The sequence below is a fragment of the Phascolarctos cinereus genome, unplaced genomic scaffold, assembly GCF_003287225.1.
Source record: "Phascolarctos cinereus isolate Bilbo 61053 unplaced genomic scaffold, phaCin_HiC Scaffold_9;HRSCAF=440, whole genome shotgun sequence".
Lineage (NCBI taxonomy): Eukaryota > Metazoa > Chordata > Mammalia > Diprotodontia > Phascolarctidae > Phascolarctos > Phascolarctos cinereus.
In genome coordinates this window covers 260255830-260271809 of record NW_027556402.1, presented here as the reverse complement: position 1 = coordinate 260271809, position 15980 = coordinate 260255830, and the positions used below count along the sequence as shown (strand labels likewise).

General features: G+C 47.6%; 1 protein-coding gene across 4 annotated transcripts in view; it reads right to left on the bottom strand.

The window, feature by feature from the left end:
• Positions 1-10165, bottom strand: part of ANO1 (anoctamin 1) — a 186609-nt gene extending 176444 nt beyond the window's left edge. For 2 of the 4 annotated variants that reach the window (XM_020970769.2, XM_020970771.2), the window contains exon 1: positions 9925-10165. In XM_020970769.2, coding sequence (XP_020826428.1) covers positions 9925-9994 — 70 coding nt within the window. In that variant the 5' untranslated portion in view covers positions 9995-10165. The remainder of the gene's footprint in view (positions 1-9924) is intronic. The other 2 variants (XM_020970772.2, XM_020970773.2) reach the window with 1 other exon arrangement.
• Positions 10166-15980: the final 5815 nt, after the last annotated feature.

Below are 15980 nucleotides of genomic sequence, written 5' to 3'. Positions count from 1 at the left end.
CATCTGTGTACTAACAAGTTTTATTTTGGATGAATTGGAAAGAACAAAGAGAAAACAATAGAATTAAAGGAGAGCTAGGAAAAGCTTCCTGTAGAAAGTGGAAGCTGGGAGGCAGAGAGGAGGGGGGAGCACTTTCCAGGCAGGGGGTACCATGCCCAGAGTGGGGAGATGGACTGCTGAGTTAGAGGGACAACAAAGAAGCCAGTGGGGCTGGATCGAAGAGTTTGTGGGCTGAGGGTGAGGGGAGTTTGTGTTGTCAGAAGACTGAAAAGGTAGGGTGAGGCCCAACCCGAGATTGTCTATTTGATACTGGAGGTGATAGGGGGCTGCTAGAGTTTATTGAATAGAGAAGGTAACTTATGCTTTAGGAAAACCACTTTGCCTGCTGAGTACAGGATTGCCCAGAGGCAAGGTGATGCCCCCACAGCTACTGCAACATTCTGGGTATGAGGTGCCGAGGGTCGGCACCGGGGACGGGCCAGTGGCTGGCTGATTGCCCCAAGATGGTGACGCTTTGAGAAGAATGTATCATAAAACCCAGCCTCAGGAATGAGATGCTCATGCCTCATCTGCACAAACTTCGGTGATTCTGCCCAGCAACCATAAGCACAAAACCCAAAGATGTTCCCTCAAACACAACCGGAGAGGCTTCTGGGAAGGGTGGCTATGGGCCAGGGAAGAGCTGGGCTAGGGTGTGGCTGCTGGCTAGACATAACCCTCATTTCTTATTTTAAACCAGTATTCTAGCTAACAAGCTAAGCTCAGGTGTTTCTACTTTGCTGAAAGAGAGCAGCAAGTGCAGTCAGGGTCTCAGAAATTTCTGCATCCTGGACTGTAGCCCTGATCACCTCACCCTCATTAATGCAACAGCTTCCCCCCCTCCCCCCAGTACTCCAACTCAGGCCCTGAGGCAAAGCAAGCTCAGTCAAAACTGCCTTCACTGCACTTATCGATGAACGCTTTTGTTGATTAGAAAGGACAAATATTGGACTCCTGGTTTTTTGCTTCGAGAGATGGCTGAACACAGTGTGTGTGTGTGTGTGTGTGTGTGTGTGTGTGCGCGTGCACGAGCCTGCGCATTTTCTTGAAGGGAAAGGGGGAAAAAAACAAAACAAAAACACAATCCCATGAAGACAAATGATGAGAAAATCTGTGTTCAGTTTTAAAATTTCATGAGGGTAAGACAAGTCCAGTCCTGGTTGTTCCAGAATGGACAGACTGGAGACATCTCTACTGGGCAGCACACAGGGATGAGAGACTAATGGAGCCTCCTCCCTTTATTCCTGCTCCTACCCCTCAGTATCCACTCCCTTGAATTCCCACCTAGCAGACTCAGGAAAGATCGTGTGCTGGGAGGACCTCAGACCACCTTAGTCCAACAAATGAAGAAATCGAGAGTGTGAGTGGTAACTATACCACGACTGCTCTCAAAGCCCAACCGTTATCCATGCCATGGACAAGCTGTTTGTTGGTTCTGTCACACCGGGGTTTGCTCTGGCATCTGGTTTGGATCAGATGATCGCTGAGGTCCCTTCCAAATGTCATGTTCTATAATTCGGTCACTGATGTTGGGGGGAAGGGAGAAGACATGGAAAATCAAGGGAATGCCAGTCCATACAATTGAGACTCTCTGTACCCCGAGACTGCCACCCCACACAGGAGCCCAAAATGCTGGCCCAGTGGGGGTCTGATGATGCTCACAATTGGGTCAATTTGTACTGCTTCTCTGAAGCTGAGCAATAGACAGGGTGGTGGCATAAGCGTGGTTACAATTTGGCCCTACTGGAAACTGTCATGATGAAGAGGGAAAAGGGGGAAGGGAATAAGCATTTATTAAGTACCTATTGTGTGCTTTTTACAAACTCATTTGGTAATAAGGAGCTTGACAAAGAGAGCAGAGCAATGAGTGGTGTTTCATTGTGTTCTGATATTACATGGAAGAAAGGAAGGGACATCAGAACCAACCAGAAGTGCCAATACCTGATCTGCTGGAAATTCTTTAGTAAGGAGAGTGCTGAGAACTCAGGTAGGCAAGCTGGGTGTGTAGAAGAAACAGAAAGAGGCCGGAAGATATTGTCATGTACCAGGGTTACATCAGAGCAAGAGGAAGCAGATTATCCCCATTCTAGACATGGCCCTCAAATGCCTTTTTTGTTAATGGCATCCTTACCTCCAAATTAAACAACCACATATTGAAGATAAATCCAACAACCACGATAAGAAATAACTTAATTCCCAAACCCAGGTTAGATAAAATAAGAGCAGGAATTCAGGCATTAATTAAATCTGAAGTGGAAAAAATTGAAGAACTTGAAGACTTTGAAAATCTTCATATAGCACAAACTCTCAAAGTACCACCTAACAATGAAAGAGATGTTAAAAATAATGCTGATGTCTTGAAAAATTTTGAAGAGGGGGCTCAGAGGTAATTTATAAATTAATGAGAGACATTGCTTTTTTTTTGTAATTAATGAAGAAACATACAAACATACTCCTGTATTACCTTTGAGCTCAGGATAATGAGAAAATGTGGTAATGGGCTGAGGGATAATCACCTTTCCTAGGCTACACATAAAGAGATTGAACCTCAGTTTCCTCATCTGTAAAATGGGTATAATAATAACACCTAACTCCCAAGATTATTATGAGGATCACATGAAATAATGTTTGTAAAGTGTTTAACACAATGCCTGGTGTAGTGTAAATGCTTAACAATTTTTTCTTTCATTCATCCATCCCTTTATTCATAACATGCTGGACTACTAAGAAAAGAAATTGTCAATTTCTACCCTCATCTACTTTATGAAAACAATGCCACTCTCGGAACCCTTTTCTGGGTTGTACCAGATGACTTCCAGCTATGAAAGCCTATATTTGGAGGGTCTGAACAACTCTGAAAAACTGTGGTTTGGTTCAGGCTTCCACATCACACCCTTATCTCTATCCCTTCTACATGTATGCTCCCCATTATACTTTAAACTTCTTTTAAGGAAAGATAATCCACATGGTTGATTTATTTCCATTTTATCTCATCAAGATTTTGTATTCTAAGACTTGTCTGACATCCAAAAATTCTGGAAATTGTTTTTAATGACTTTTAATTGGTAAAATGGCAATGTTTGCAGAAACATACAGAACTTAGGGTGAGGAGAGACCTTAAAGGTTATCCAGCTTAATTCATTAATGAGAAAACAGAGGCTCACAACAGTGATGTGATATGCTCAACAAGTTAATGACAGGATATGGGCTAGACCCATGTGATACCAAGATCCAATAAAGTCTTTAGAGAATAGAACTTTGGAATGCATTTAACAAAAAGAAATTTAACAGAAATAAATGTAAAGTCTTATCTTAGGATTTGAAGAGCCGTTTACCAAATCCAAGATGGGAGAGGCATGACAAAAAAATAGTTTATCTGAAAAAAGTTGCTGGAGTTTGAGGATTTCAAGTTTGCTGTTCATCAACTAGGAGGTACAGCAGCTAAGACAGTTCATGCAGACTTGGGCAGTATTAAGAGGGTCATTTGCTAAATGAGGAACTAAGTTTTGCTCTAGGAACCTTTGGCTGTCCTCTGACAGGTGCAAACTGGCCTCTTCTCCCCACCCCTGAGCCTCTCCTCCATCACTCTGTGTCTGCCTGTCACACTTCGAGTAATTAACTTGGTGATGGATGGCTTCTGCAGGGCTCTTGAGTGACACTCATGCTCCGGAACAGCCTCCACCCAGGGAGAATAAGGACAATCTCTGGAGACAACAAGGAGTTTCCAGGAAACCAGATCTGGGTTTTCTCTAGGCCATTTAAGGTGATCTTCTCTGATTTTTGAATTTAGCCTGTATCTATAGCTTGATTCTACCCAGCTGTTTGCATGTTACCTCTCCTGTTGGACAATAAGCTCCTTGAGGGCAGAAACTGTCTTTGGCCTTTCTCTGTATTCCTAGGGCTTAGCGCAGTGCTTGGCACATACTATGTGCTTACTAATGTTTACTGACTGGCTGACATTTCCCAGAAGAGGAACTTGGCTGTACTGGACTCCTTCTGTTGACACAGCCTGTCTGAGGCCAAGGCCTGGCTTTGGGGGAGTCCAGGCCGATGGAAGTCTAAAGAGCTCAGCCTGGCCCAAGCCGAGGGTATGGGAGCTCTCGCTTATTTGGCCCTTTTAATTCTGAACCATGAGTGGTGGGCATGGCTGCACTCCATCACCGAGTTCTTCCTGTGGTTGCCTTTAAAAGCTAGTGAAATGCCGCATTAATCTTTCATTAAAGGGCTCCCAGCAGCATTTTAGAATCACGTCTATCAGGGAAGCAATGGGCAGGGGGTAACAACTCTGCCATGTGAGTCAAGGCCATGGGTTCTTGTCCTGACTCTGTTGGGAGCTTGTGGCCTGACCTTGAACAAGTCCCACAGATTGACTGAATGTCTGGCATGGAGGGGACACCAAAGTGAGACTGAGAGAGAAGCCATTTTAGAAGTCCAAGATGGGGCTATCCAACCTTGGCCTGAACTTTAGAGATGGCTCGAATTAGTAAGGACCTCCTAAGCAGCCTAAATCTGCTTCTTTGCAATCCTCTCTGAGGCTGAGCAGAGACAATGTAACCCTGCTTCCAAACATCAGCCTTTCCAACACTTGAAGACAGATGTATCTCCACTGTCCCCAGTCTTTCAATCTCTTTGATTCTCATCAGGCACAAATTAATTTGATTTGATTTGATTCTCTCCAGGCCCTCCCCCATCCGGGTTACCTCTACCTGGGCTCTGTCACTGTCTTTCCCAAGCTGTGGAGCCCAGAACTGAACCTAGTGCTGGCAACAGGTCTGGTCAAGACAGACAGGGCACTGGCACCTCCCCCACCTGCCAGGTGGTCCCGATTCAATGATCTTCTGTTGCTGCCATGTCGCCCTGGTGACTCACCCTGAGCTTGAGCTTGAGTAGAATTCCCATCCATTTCTCAGGTGAACTTATTCCCGGTCACAGCCACCTCATCTTGTAGTTGTGAGATTGATTTTTTGAACTCAAGTAAAGACTTTACATTTATCCCAGGACATTTCCTGCCAAGATCTTTTTGGTTCTTGACTCTGTGGTCCAACTGGCCAGGCAACGTACCAGCTTGGTGTCATCATCAGATTTGATGAGTATGATACTTGGGGCTTCATCCAAGCTTTATGGCTATGAAGACAAGGGGAAGAAAACAGGATGGACTCTAAGGGCCCTCTGGCTCTGAAGGTTCATGGTTTTAGGAAGTCCTCTGTAAGTGTAGAATTGGTATTATTGTGGCCAGCAGGCAGAGGTGACATTTGGAGATGAAGGGCATTCCCACAGCAACTCATCTCACAGCTGAGAGAAAGGCTGTGATACCACTGATGATGTGGAGTGGTAGCATGTTGGTGTGGGAAGGATGATGGATTTGGGGCCAGAAGGCACACTCCGCACCACGTGACCTAGAAGGCAGGGTCTTGTGTTTGAACTCAGGGAGATAGGGGTTCAAACCCCACCTCTGGCACTAGCTGAGTGACCAAGGGGCAGTCATTTTAGCTTTCTGAGCCTCAGTGTCCTCATCTGTAAAATGGGGATAAGAGTGTCCCGAGGTTGAATCTCACGGGACTTTACAGAGGCTCAAATGAGAGGATGCCTATGTGGCACTCTAAGGCAAGCTCTGCAGTGCCGGGCACCTGTCCGTGGTGATTATGACAAGAGGGCTTTGAGCTTTGTTCATGGATGAGGAGACCACGTACAAAAGTAGCTATCCCTGATACATTGTTACACATTTTGCAGAGTGTTCTGGAGTCCCGGAGACTGAGCCCCGAAGACAGATTCCTCTTGAAGGCAGCCTGATTTCTGGGCGTGCTCTCACCAGCCTGAGCTTTCCTGAAATCCTTCCCATCTCCTCAGTTCCCACCCTCCTTTGTCCTTCAGCTTCTCCCTGGTACCATCCTCCACGCCTATCCTGAGGTTGTCTGTGGTTCTCACTAAACAAATGATGACAATCTCCTTTATGCTCCCAATTTGCTGAATCTGGAAGCCTGAGGGGAGGCCGAGGGCAGGCTGTGGGCTGGGACAGGATGTCAGATCCGGGATGGATCAGCACTGGCATTTGGCAAGGCTGGAGCCGGTCACTACAGGCCTATCTCAGCAGCATCCTCTGGCTCAATTTGCATCTGCTCCCAGCCCCAACCTCCTCCTGCCTCCTCACTGGAAGCATCTCCCATCATTTCTGAGGGGACACTGTGGCCCCAGGCTCTGCCTCTCTCTGTGACTCAGCTTTCCTACTGCTTCTTTCTCGACCATTTGCATGAGATGGACAATGTGGCTTCACCACTGCTGCTGGCTCTGGAATCCAAAGACCTGGGCTCAGATCCCATCTCTGCCCCTTATAATGTGTGTGACTTCACTCCTCTGGGTCTCAGGTACGTCCTCTGCAGAATGAGAGTGTTGCTCCTTTCCAACTGGGGTCTGAGAAGCCTTTAAACACAAAATGTCCTGGCTTCCTTTGGAGTGGGCAGCCAAGACTCATATTGTCCTTCAGGCCCATAGGAAATTGTTCAGGTGAGACCCCTCTGATCATCCCTCAGTTCCTCACTCAGAGACGATGGCAAAAAAGACTTCTGAAAAAATGGGTCACACTGGGAACCCCTGTTCAGGACTTTAAAAAGCCTCACTTAATGAGGGGTTATTATTCACAACATAATACAAATAATAGCAATAATGCTACAAGGAACAGAGATTATAGCCCCAGGATGTTGTAAATAAGTTTTGAGAGTCACTCTAGATGAAACATCCAGCCACCCACAAGCACCTACTATGTGCTAGGAATACGAAGACTCAATAAAGACTAAGAGGGCTCCTGCCCTCTAGGAGCTTACATTTTTCAGGGTGGACAACACGCAGAGAACTAAATCCATATCAGATCCACACAAATGAGATACAAGGTAACCTAAGGGGGGGAAGCTTCAGCAGTTTGGGAGCCTGGGAAAGGCTTCCTATGGAAGGGATTGGAGCTGAGTCTTGAAGGAAGTCACGGTCTCTAAGAGGAAGAGGCAAGGAGCAAGGGTATTCCAGGCATGTGGTACAACCAGTGCAGAGTCCCGAGGCAGGAGATGAAAGGAAGAACAGCAAATAGACCAGTGCAACTGGACTGGAGAGTGCACTGAAGGGAGCTAGTAATGGGGGAAGAGGCCAAGGCTTTTAATGCCAACCAGAGGAGGTCACTCATTTTGATCATGGTGGTGATGGGGAGACACAGGATTTACTGAGCAGGGAGGGGGGCGGAACATGGTTAGACCTATGTTTTAGGAAAATTGCCTTGGCATATGAGTGAAGGATGGCCTGGAACGGGGAGGTAGTGGAGCCAGAGAGCCCAACCAGGAGGCCATTCAGTACTCCAGGGGAGACGCTGTAGCTAAAACTTTCTGTGGCCAAGCAGATGGCCAGCTTCTTGCTGGTCCTTAGAAACCAGGCAAAGCCTCATGGCAGGGTCTCAACCCAAGCCCTTTCTGGCTTGTTCTGATCTGGCAGAGACTTCCAGAAGCCAAGGTCACCCTCCCCCAACGATGAGGCATTGGAGAGCTGGAGTAGGATCTTACTTCCATGAAACCATTCAAATTTCCTGACCTTTGACCACACACATGCACCCAATACCTTAATGTTTACAAAGTGGGTTATTCACGGAGAGAAAATGTAGGTACAAAGGTGGAAGATGGGAAGGTAGGCATGAGTTCTTGGAGCAGTAAGTCGGCTCATTTGACTAGAACATACAGTGTGGAGGTGTGAAGGGCATCATTGTGAAAGGGTATGGAAGGAGAGGTTGGAGCAGAAGGCTGAGGGCTTTGAATGCCAGGATGAAGATTTTGTATTTTATTCAGGAGCCATGGGGAGCTGGTGAAGTTTCTCGATCAGGGGAGTGAGGGGAGTGACGGCTGTCAGACCTATGCTTTAGGGCAACAATTTTGGTAGCTTTTGGGGGAGAAATTTGAGACAGGGAGACCAAAGTAAAACTATCACAATAGTAATGGGTGAGATAGGATTCAATTCAATTCAATACATATTTATTAAGCACCTACTAAGTGTCAGGCACTGTGCTAAGTGCTGGGGATATAAAAAGAGGCAAAAGACAGTCCCTGCCCTCAAGGAGCTTACAATCCAATGGGGAAGACAACAAAGCAAATGGTATGTGGGACAAATAGGAGATAATTCACCGAGGGCAGGAACTAGGATCCAGAAGGGACAAGCACCTGAGCTCAGGTAGCAGGTGTGACTGGGGGGGGGGGCGTGTGACAGACCTGCTGGAAGGAGATTTGACAAGACTTAGCAACTGCTTCCACAGAGGGTGGAGGGAGAGGGAGAGTTGAGGACTCTGACTGGGTGAACACAGCTGTGTCTTTCCCCTGGTGTCTTCAGTCAAGTCACCAAGCATTTTTAAGCACTTACTCTATACCAGGCACCAAACACAAATATGAAAGTGAGGTGCTGCCTGTCCTCAAGATGCTCCCTGGAAGGGGAAGACTACCCTTAAAAGGGAGTTGAAAAGGTGTGGGGGCATGATGATGAAATCCAGAGAATGAGGCATAGCTGGCTGGGGCCCTTCCTCAAAACGGAGGTATCAGGAGGACCTCAGCAAAGAAGGAAGAGGGCAATTTGGATGAGAGATAGGTTTGGAATCCTACATCCCAGTGTTAAGAGTTGATGGCAGATCGCAGGATATCTGCTCTTCTTACCCTAGTGTGAATGAACTTATCAGATGCTTTTCTTCCCTGACAGCTAGAATCAGAGTAATGTGAGAAAAGTTTTGCCTTGGCAGGGAGGGAAAGGGTGAAATACTTCATTTCAGAGTTTGTGACTTAGTGAGTCCTTTGGGTTGCAGGACCTAGTACCCGACACCTAGATATTTCATAAATGCTTATTGCTGGACTGATTGAGTCAGATGATGACATAATTAGCCCCTAATTTTCCTGTTTGGTGAAGCTAGGTAGTGCAGTGGAATCTGGAAAACTCCTCTTTGTGAGTTTAAATCCAGCCTGACACTTACTAGCTATGGAAACTGGGCAAGTCACTTAACCTTGTTTGCCTCAGTTTCCTCATCTGTAAAATGAGCTGGAGAAGGAAATGACAAAGCACTCCAGTGTCTGCCAAGAAAACCCTAAATCACGAAGAGTTAGACATGGCTGAATGACACAACAGTTTTCCTGTTTCCCCCATTTCTAAGCAGCTAGAGACATGTTTACAGTGATAAAGATCACATTGGCAAATCAGGATGGGGAGGGATCTGGAGACCAAGCCAGGCAGACTTTGCCCCAGGAACCCCTCAGGGATGTCTCATGGGCACCACTTAGAGGGGACACAAGAGCTGTTGGCAAGTACTTGATGAACTCTCCTTTGCTCAGTTTCCCCCCAGGGATGAGCTAGGAGGGAGTGGGGGAGGGGAGCTGAATTGCTGAGAGGCAGATTCAGGCAGGACGTAAGGAAAGACATCCTTCCAAGGAGCGCTGTCTGCCTCGATAGGTAGTGAGCTCACCTCCCTAGAGCTCAGATGACCCTTTGCTGGGGATGTTGTTGGGGGGATCCATGGTCAGGCAGGGGTTGCACCAGGTGCCTCCGAGATTCCTTCCAAGCTTGGAATTGGTAATTTCTTGATCTCCCTTCCCTTCCCGCCTCGGTTACAGACGGGTTTCAGATTCTGCTGACTCCCCTGAAGCCACCTCCCTTGGACTCAAGTCTAAGGACCCCCCCTCCCCGCCCTCTGCAAACCACACATATGAGCGGCACTGCCAGATCAGACCAAGACATTGGCTATGAACACACTTGTCTAAAGACTTTGATCAATCCTTCCTCTTTAGTTTTGTATTGTGCATAAAAAGCTATGCAAACTGAATTGGGTCTATGTGGGATCAAACCCCGGAGATGTCCCCTCTTAATGGTGCAGCCTGTGCTTACCTGGCAGCAGAGGTTCCAGGGTGGTCTGCTGGACTATATCTTTCTGGGCCGGTGGAGGCTTCTCCTTCATCCTGGGCTCGAGAGCTGCAGATGGCTCTGGGTATCAGAGCCACAGGTTCTTGGCCACAGGAGGAAGCCAAGGGGCTGATCTTCTTTCCCAAGCTGCCTCCTCTGTGTGAAGACTCTGAGGACTTGGAAAGCCACCCCCTAGGGCCCCAAGCAGCAGGCTGAGTGGCTTTCATGGAAGGCAGGCTAATCTTTCAGCCTCACAAAGTTTGCCCATGAATCATTTGATCAAACAGGGTGCTGGAATCCATGATAACAGTGTTTGCCCTCAACATTCCATCAATGATTACATTTCTTGCTCTTTTTCCAAAATTAGGACAAACACCAGAAGGGAAAACTGACTCTTAGTGCTAGACTCTGAGTCATGGGCTCTCTGAGCAGCAAGGAGACCATCCTGTTCATGATGGGGGACTTGGAGGCCACAGAGCAAAAGTGCTTTGCAAGGACACACAGAGTTGTGGATGAGCTGAAATGAGAGTTTGGGTCTCTGGACATCAAGGCTGATCCTTACCCCTTCCCCTCCCAATCCACACTCTCCCACACACCACTTCAGCAGAATGAGAGGGAGGGGAACATAGTGGATGCAGAGCCAGAAAGACTTGGGTGCAAGCCTTGCCTTTGATCTAGTTGTGTGACTCTGAGCAAGTCATTAACCTGAGGCCCCTCTCTAATAACTTGAAGGTTAGAGGGAGACACTCTTCGAGGAGTTCCCTACATCAGTGAAATTCTGGTCCAGTCCCCGTTCTTCAACAGTGTGGAGACAGAGGATTGACCACATCTTCACAGAATCTGAGCCAGAAGGAAGCTCGCGGGCCATTTGATCCACCCCAGAGCTGACTAGCACAGCCAATGAGCACTCATTCAGCCTTTGCATGAAGACCTCCAGTGATGGAGAAGTCATGCCCTCCAGAGGCAGCAGCCCATTCGTCCCTCTTAGGGACAGTTTGGATCATTAGGAAGGGCTTTCTCCCTTCGGAAATTGGTCTTCCTCCAGCCCACATCGCTGTGGTTCTTCCCTCTGGGGCCACCTTCCAGTCATTCTAATGCTTGAAGGTGGGGACTGGGAGGTCCCCACCTTTGATACTCCACCCTCACCCTCAAGTCTTCTCTGATCCATACTAAATATTCCCAGTACCTTCCAACATTTCATGACCTAGTCCCTAGGACCCTCACCATTCCAGTGTAGCCAGGGCCTGGGGAGCAAGTTAATTGATGCTGTTTACTTATGAGAACTGGCCGTTATCAGTAGGGAATAGACTGAACTGGACCAGACTGGTTGCTTGAATCAACATTTGAGAACCACCTCCATATGCTCAGGGGTACCTCTAGAAACCCAAATGGGGAGAAATGCCCTTGCCTTGGGACCCAAGGCTTATCTGTGAGAGTTGGAGTTGGAATAAGGGTTCTCATAGCTTATATGGGCTACACTGGGAAGATAAGGGATTGGCAAACCATGGCACTCATGGGAGATAGATAGGCTTGGGCAGGGGATCCAGACTTTTGGCTGGTCTGCCTCCTACTTGACCACAGTCCTTCCTTCTTCCCACCTTCACAACTAGGGGCCCACTTATGCCTCAGTTTCCTCATTTATGACATGATGATAGTAATCTTTGCACCACCTACCTAAGAGGGCTATTTTGGGAGAAAAAAACCACTACTCTGTAAACCTCAAAGCATGATGGAAATGCAGGCTACTATCATCAGTATCAGGGTCAGCAAACAAGTAGGCAGACTCTGTGGGTGTGATTTATGGGGCTTTGGGAATGCCACCCCCACTTCTATTCCCACCCCACCCAATAACCTTCCATGGTCCCATAAATTTCACTATCCAGATTAATTCCTTTGGCTTGATTTATTCTTCTTTTTACAAAATGCTACCAGCCCTGTGAGAGGCCCCTCGTTTGTTGATCAGATCACTTGCTTTCCAGACAGGATGTAAAGTAATGCTTTTCTCTCATTTCTCTCTTCTCCACTTTACATGATATGAGTTACCCACTCCTAAGGGAGGCGGGGCAGGGTGGGTGTAGGGGGCCGCGGGAGGGGGAAGGAGTCTGAATGTCTGCTGTCAGCGTTGGCATAGGAATGCCTTTTGTCATAAATGGAAAGGTTCTTTCTTTCCAGGGAGCAGGCTGATTTCTACTCCCTGACCATTGTGTTGCATGGGTGGGCCCGATGGGCACCTGTCCAGTCCTATGTGGCCTTTCTCAGGGACATGCTGGCAGCCTCAGAGGTTGGGATCAGACGGGGTTAACTGGGGAAGATCTCACAGCCTTTGTCTCTTGCATAATTCTAGCCTTTTCTGGTTTATCTGCCTACCCCTTCATTCCCTGGGCAAACTTTTTAAAGCTGAATTAGTCTAGTCTGAATGAAAGGTAGGCGAGGCTTTGTCCACATTAGGGTTGGGGGTTTTCTGGAGGAATTGGAGAGTCCCAGAGGCCTGGATGGGTCTGGTGACAGACAGATGAGAGAGGGAAGCCCTGTGACACTCTGGGGCTGGGGCATTGGGAGTCATTCTTGTCTTCCCCCTCCCCCTCCTCTCTAAGCTGCAAGAGTTTCAAGGGTTTCAAGATGGCACTGAGCTTGGGGCATGCTGTGGGGCAGGGGGAGCAGAAATGGGTGACACTAGGCCAACACTCGGCATGGATCATATGCCTGTTGGTAAAGATCTGCCCCAGCCCAGCCCTAGAAGGCAGTGGCTACTTCCTGGCGGGGACTTGAGGAAAAGTGCTGACCAGTCCCAACCTGGGTAGGGCAGCCCTTAGGTGTACCTTGGGTGAAGGCACTAAAGTACTCTATGAATATCCACTCCCCTCCCCATGGCACTTGGGACGCAGTTGTATTGACCATTAGATGTGGAAGGAGCTTAGTCAAAGGTCACCTAACCCAATTTCCACTTGCGAGAAGTGGGAAAACGGAATCTCAGAATGAGGCTGGGACAAGGGAGATTTCTTAGGGTCCATTCCTGGGTATCATGGCTGAAGGACATCGGTCAGCTGGGAAGTGTCTAGAGGAGGTCAGAAGGGTCTTGACTTCGTGTCACACAACCGTCTGATGAAAGAGCTGGGCTGATTTATCCTAGAGAAAAGACTCAGGACAGATGGAGTCACCATTCCAGCATTTGCAAGGTTTCCATGGGGAGGAAGAAGCTTGGCCTCAGAGGAACGAACCAGAAGCACTGGGGGTGGGCATGAGGGAAGGAGAATTGGGGCTGGAGAGCACGGAGAACATCAAAATTAGAGCTAGTCTCGAGGAGAGTGGACGGCCTTGGGTGTTTGTCCCCTGGCAAGGCTGGATGACCACTTGCCAGGGATGCTGCAGAGGGGGCAGGGATGCATACTCAAATAAGAGTTGGGTTTGACAGCCATTGACCAAAGCCCCTTCTTGATCTGAGATTCCAGAATTCTATGGGAGGGGAAAAACATCCTTGGAATCTGGTTACTTGATCAGTGGCAGAGTGAGGCAGAGCTTGAATGAGCCCTAGGCCACTGAGGCTGTCATCCCAAGGGCTCAATTCCTCTCACTGGGCATTCTCCATTTGGATGCCCACCGTCAGTGCTGAGTGAGCTGGGGGATTGGCAACCAAGGTGGCTGACCCTCTGCCTGCCTCTGCCCACCCTCTAATAGCAAGCTAAATCCTAGGCATCTTGTATCTCCCATTCCAGCTGTGTCCTCTCTTAAGCCCACCCCTGCTTCGCTATAGGAGACAGAGGATTGTGTTTGGAATCAGAGGGCCTGAATTCAGATTCTGGCTCAGCCGTTGGCCCATATGAATTTGGGAAAGCTGCCTTAGCACTCTGGGCCTTGGCTTTCTCAAACGTAGACCAAGGGGGTGGGATGTGATATCCTCTTTCTCATTCTGAACCCAAGATCCCAGCCTCTCCTTCATCTTCTGGTGTTCACTGAGACCTGGCTTTGTTCTAGAGAAACCTCCCATCCCTCAGACCCTTCTCTAAGGCTGCCTGCTTCTCTCACCTCCTGACCAAACAGAGCCAAGAAGTATCTCAGACTCAACACGGCAAAAATAAACCTCACCAGCCTTCCCCCTAAAACACACCTCTCTTTCTTTCTTTCTTTCTTTCTTTCTTTCTTTTTTTTAGTAATTTATTTTGATTTATCCACAATCACTTCCATATGCTTTTGAGTTGAAAATTTTTCTCCCCCTTCCTCCCCCCCACCCTCCCCAAGTCGGCACACAAACTGATATAGGCTTTACATTCACATACCCATGAAATATATTTTCACATTAGTGAAGTTGTAAGTAAAAATTAAAACCAATAGGAGGAACCATCAGAAAGATGAAACAAAACTCAACAGAAGGTAAAAGTAAGTGATAGCGATTCGACTTCCATAGTTCTTTCTTTGGATGTGGACAGCATTTTCCATCCCGAGGCCTCTGGAGATGTCTTAGGTCCTCGTAATGCTGAGAAGGGTTCAGTTTAACAATCTTAGTCATCGCATAACATGGCTGCTATTGTGTACAAAGTCCTCTGGTTTCTGCTCACTTCACTTAGCATCAGACCATATAAGTCTTTCCAGGTTTTTCTGAAGTCAGCCTGTTCATCATTTCTTATAGCACAATAGTATTCCATTACATTCATATACCACAACTTGCTCAGCCATTCCCCAATTGATGGGCATCCTCTCAATTTCCAATTCTTTGCCACCACAAAAAGAGCTGCTATGAATATTTTTGTACATGTGGGTCTTTTCCCATTTGTTTGATCTCTTTGGGATATAGCCCTAGAAGTGCTATTGCTGGATCAAAGGGTATGCACATTTTGGTAGCCCTTTGAGCATAGGTCCAAATTGTTCTCCAAAATGGTTGGATCATTTCACAACTCCACCAACAATGTATTAGTGTTCCAATTTTCCCACATCTTCTCCAACATTTATCATTTTCCTGTTTTGTCATGTTGGCCAATCTGATAGGTGTGATGTGGTACCTCAGAGTTGTTTTGATTTGCATTTCTCTAATCAATAACGATTTAGAGCATTTTTTCATATGACTATAGATGGCTTTAATTTCTTCATCTGAGAACTGTCTGTTCATATCCTTTGACCATTTATCAATTGGGCATACCTCTCTTTCTAAGGGCATTTCCTCTTTTATGTCTATGATCCTACAAGTCTTTCTGTCCAGGGCACCGCCTTCTCCCCTCCTCTTCTTCTGGGTTCATAGCCCGCATCACCCGTAACTCTTTACCCTCCCTCGCTCCATAGATCCAATCATTGACCAATGCAATTGTTTCTCCTGTCAAGTCTCTCCTATAGGGCTCCTTCCTTCTGCCCCCTCCCAGAGTCACCACCCTGCTCAGGCCCTCTCTATCCCTTGCCTGGACTATCATAACAGCCAAGTGGTCCCTCCTTCTCTCCCCTCCCTGCTCCATCCTTCACAAGCAGCCAAACTGATCATGGTGGCAGGGAGGGGTGACACCAGACTGACACTTGGCATAGATCATAACTGTACCTACTGTGTGGCTGTCGGTGAGGATCTGCCCCAGTGTAGCCCTGGGAGGCTGTGGCCGCTCTTACCCCTAGGATCAGATGCAGACTTCTCTGCTGGGTGTTTAAAGCCCTTGCTGACTTTCCTTTCCGCTATTACTCCCCTTCATGCCCTTCACGTTTCAGCCACACTGGGCCTTCTGGCTGTCTCCTGCCATGGGTATCTTATCTCCTCCCTCCCTGCCTTTGTGAGACAGTTCCCCTATGTCTGGCTCCCTTCAATCCCACAGAATACCTCACTTCCTTCAAAGTTTAGCTAAAGAAAGCCTGGTGTTGCAGCCATCCCCATCCTCCCACCAGTGGCTAGAATCCTCCCGCAGAAATGCCTGTAAGGTTCTGGGTACCGTACACTCTTCTTTGAGAGAATGTAAGCTCACTGGGGTCAGGGACTGGTCTTTTTCTTTTTGTATGCCCAGTGCCCAGCAACATGCCCCTCACACAGTGGGTGGTTAATAAGTGCTCATGGAATGAGTGAATGACGAGGAGCT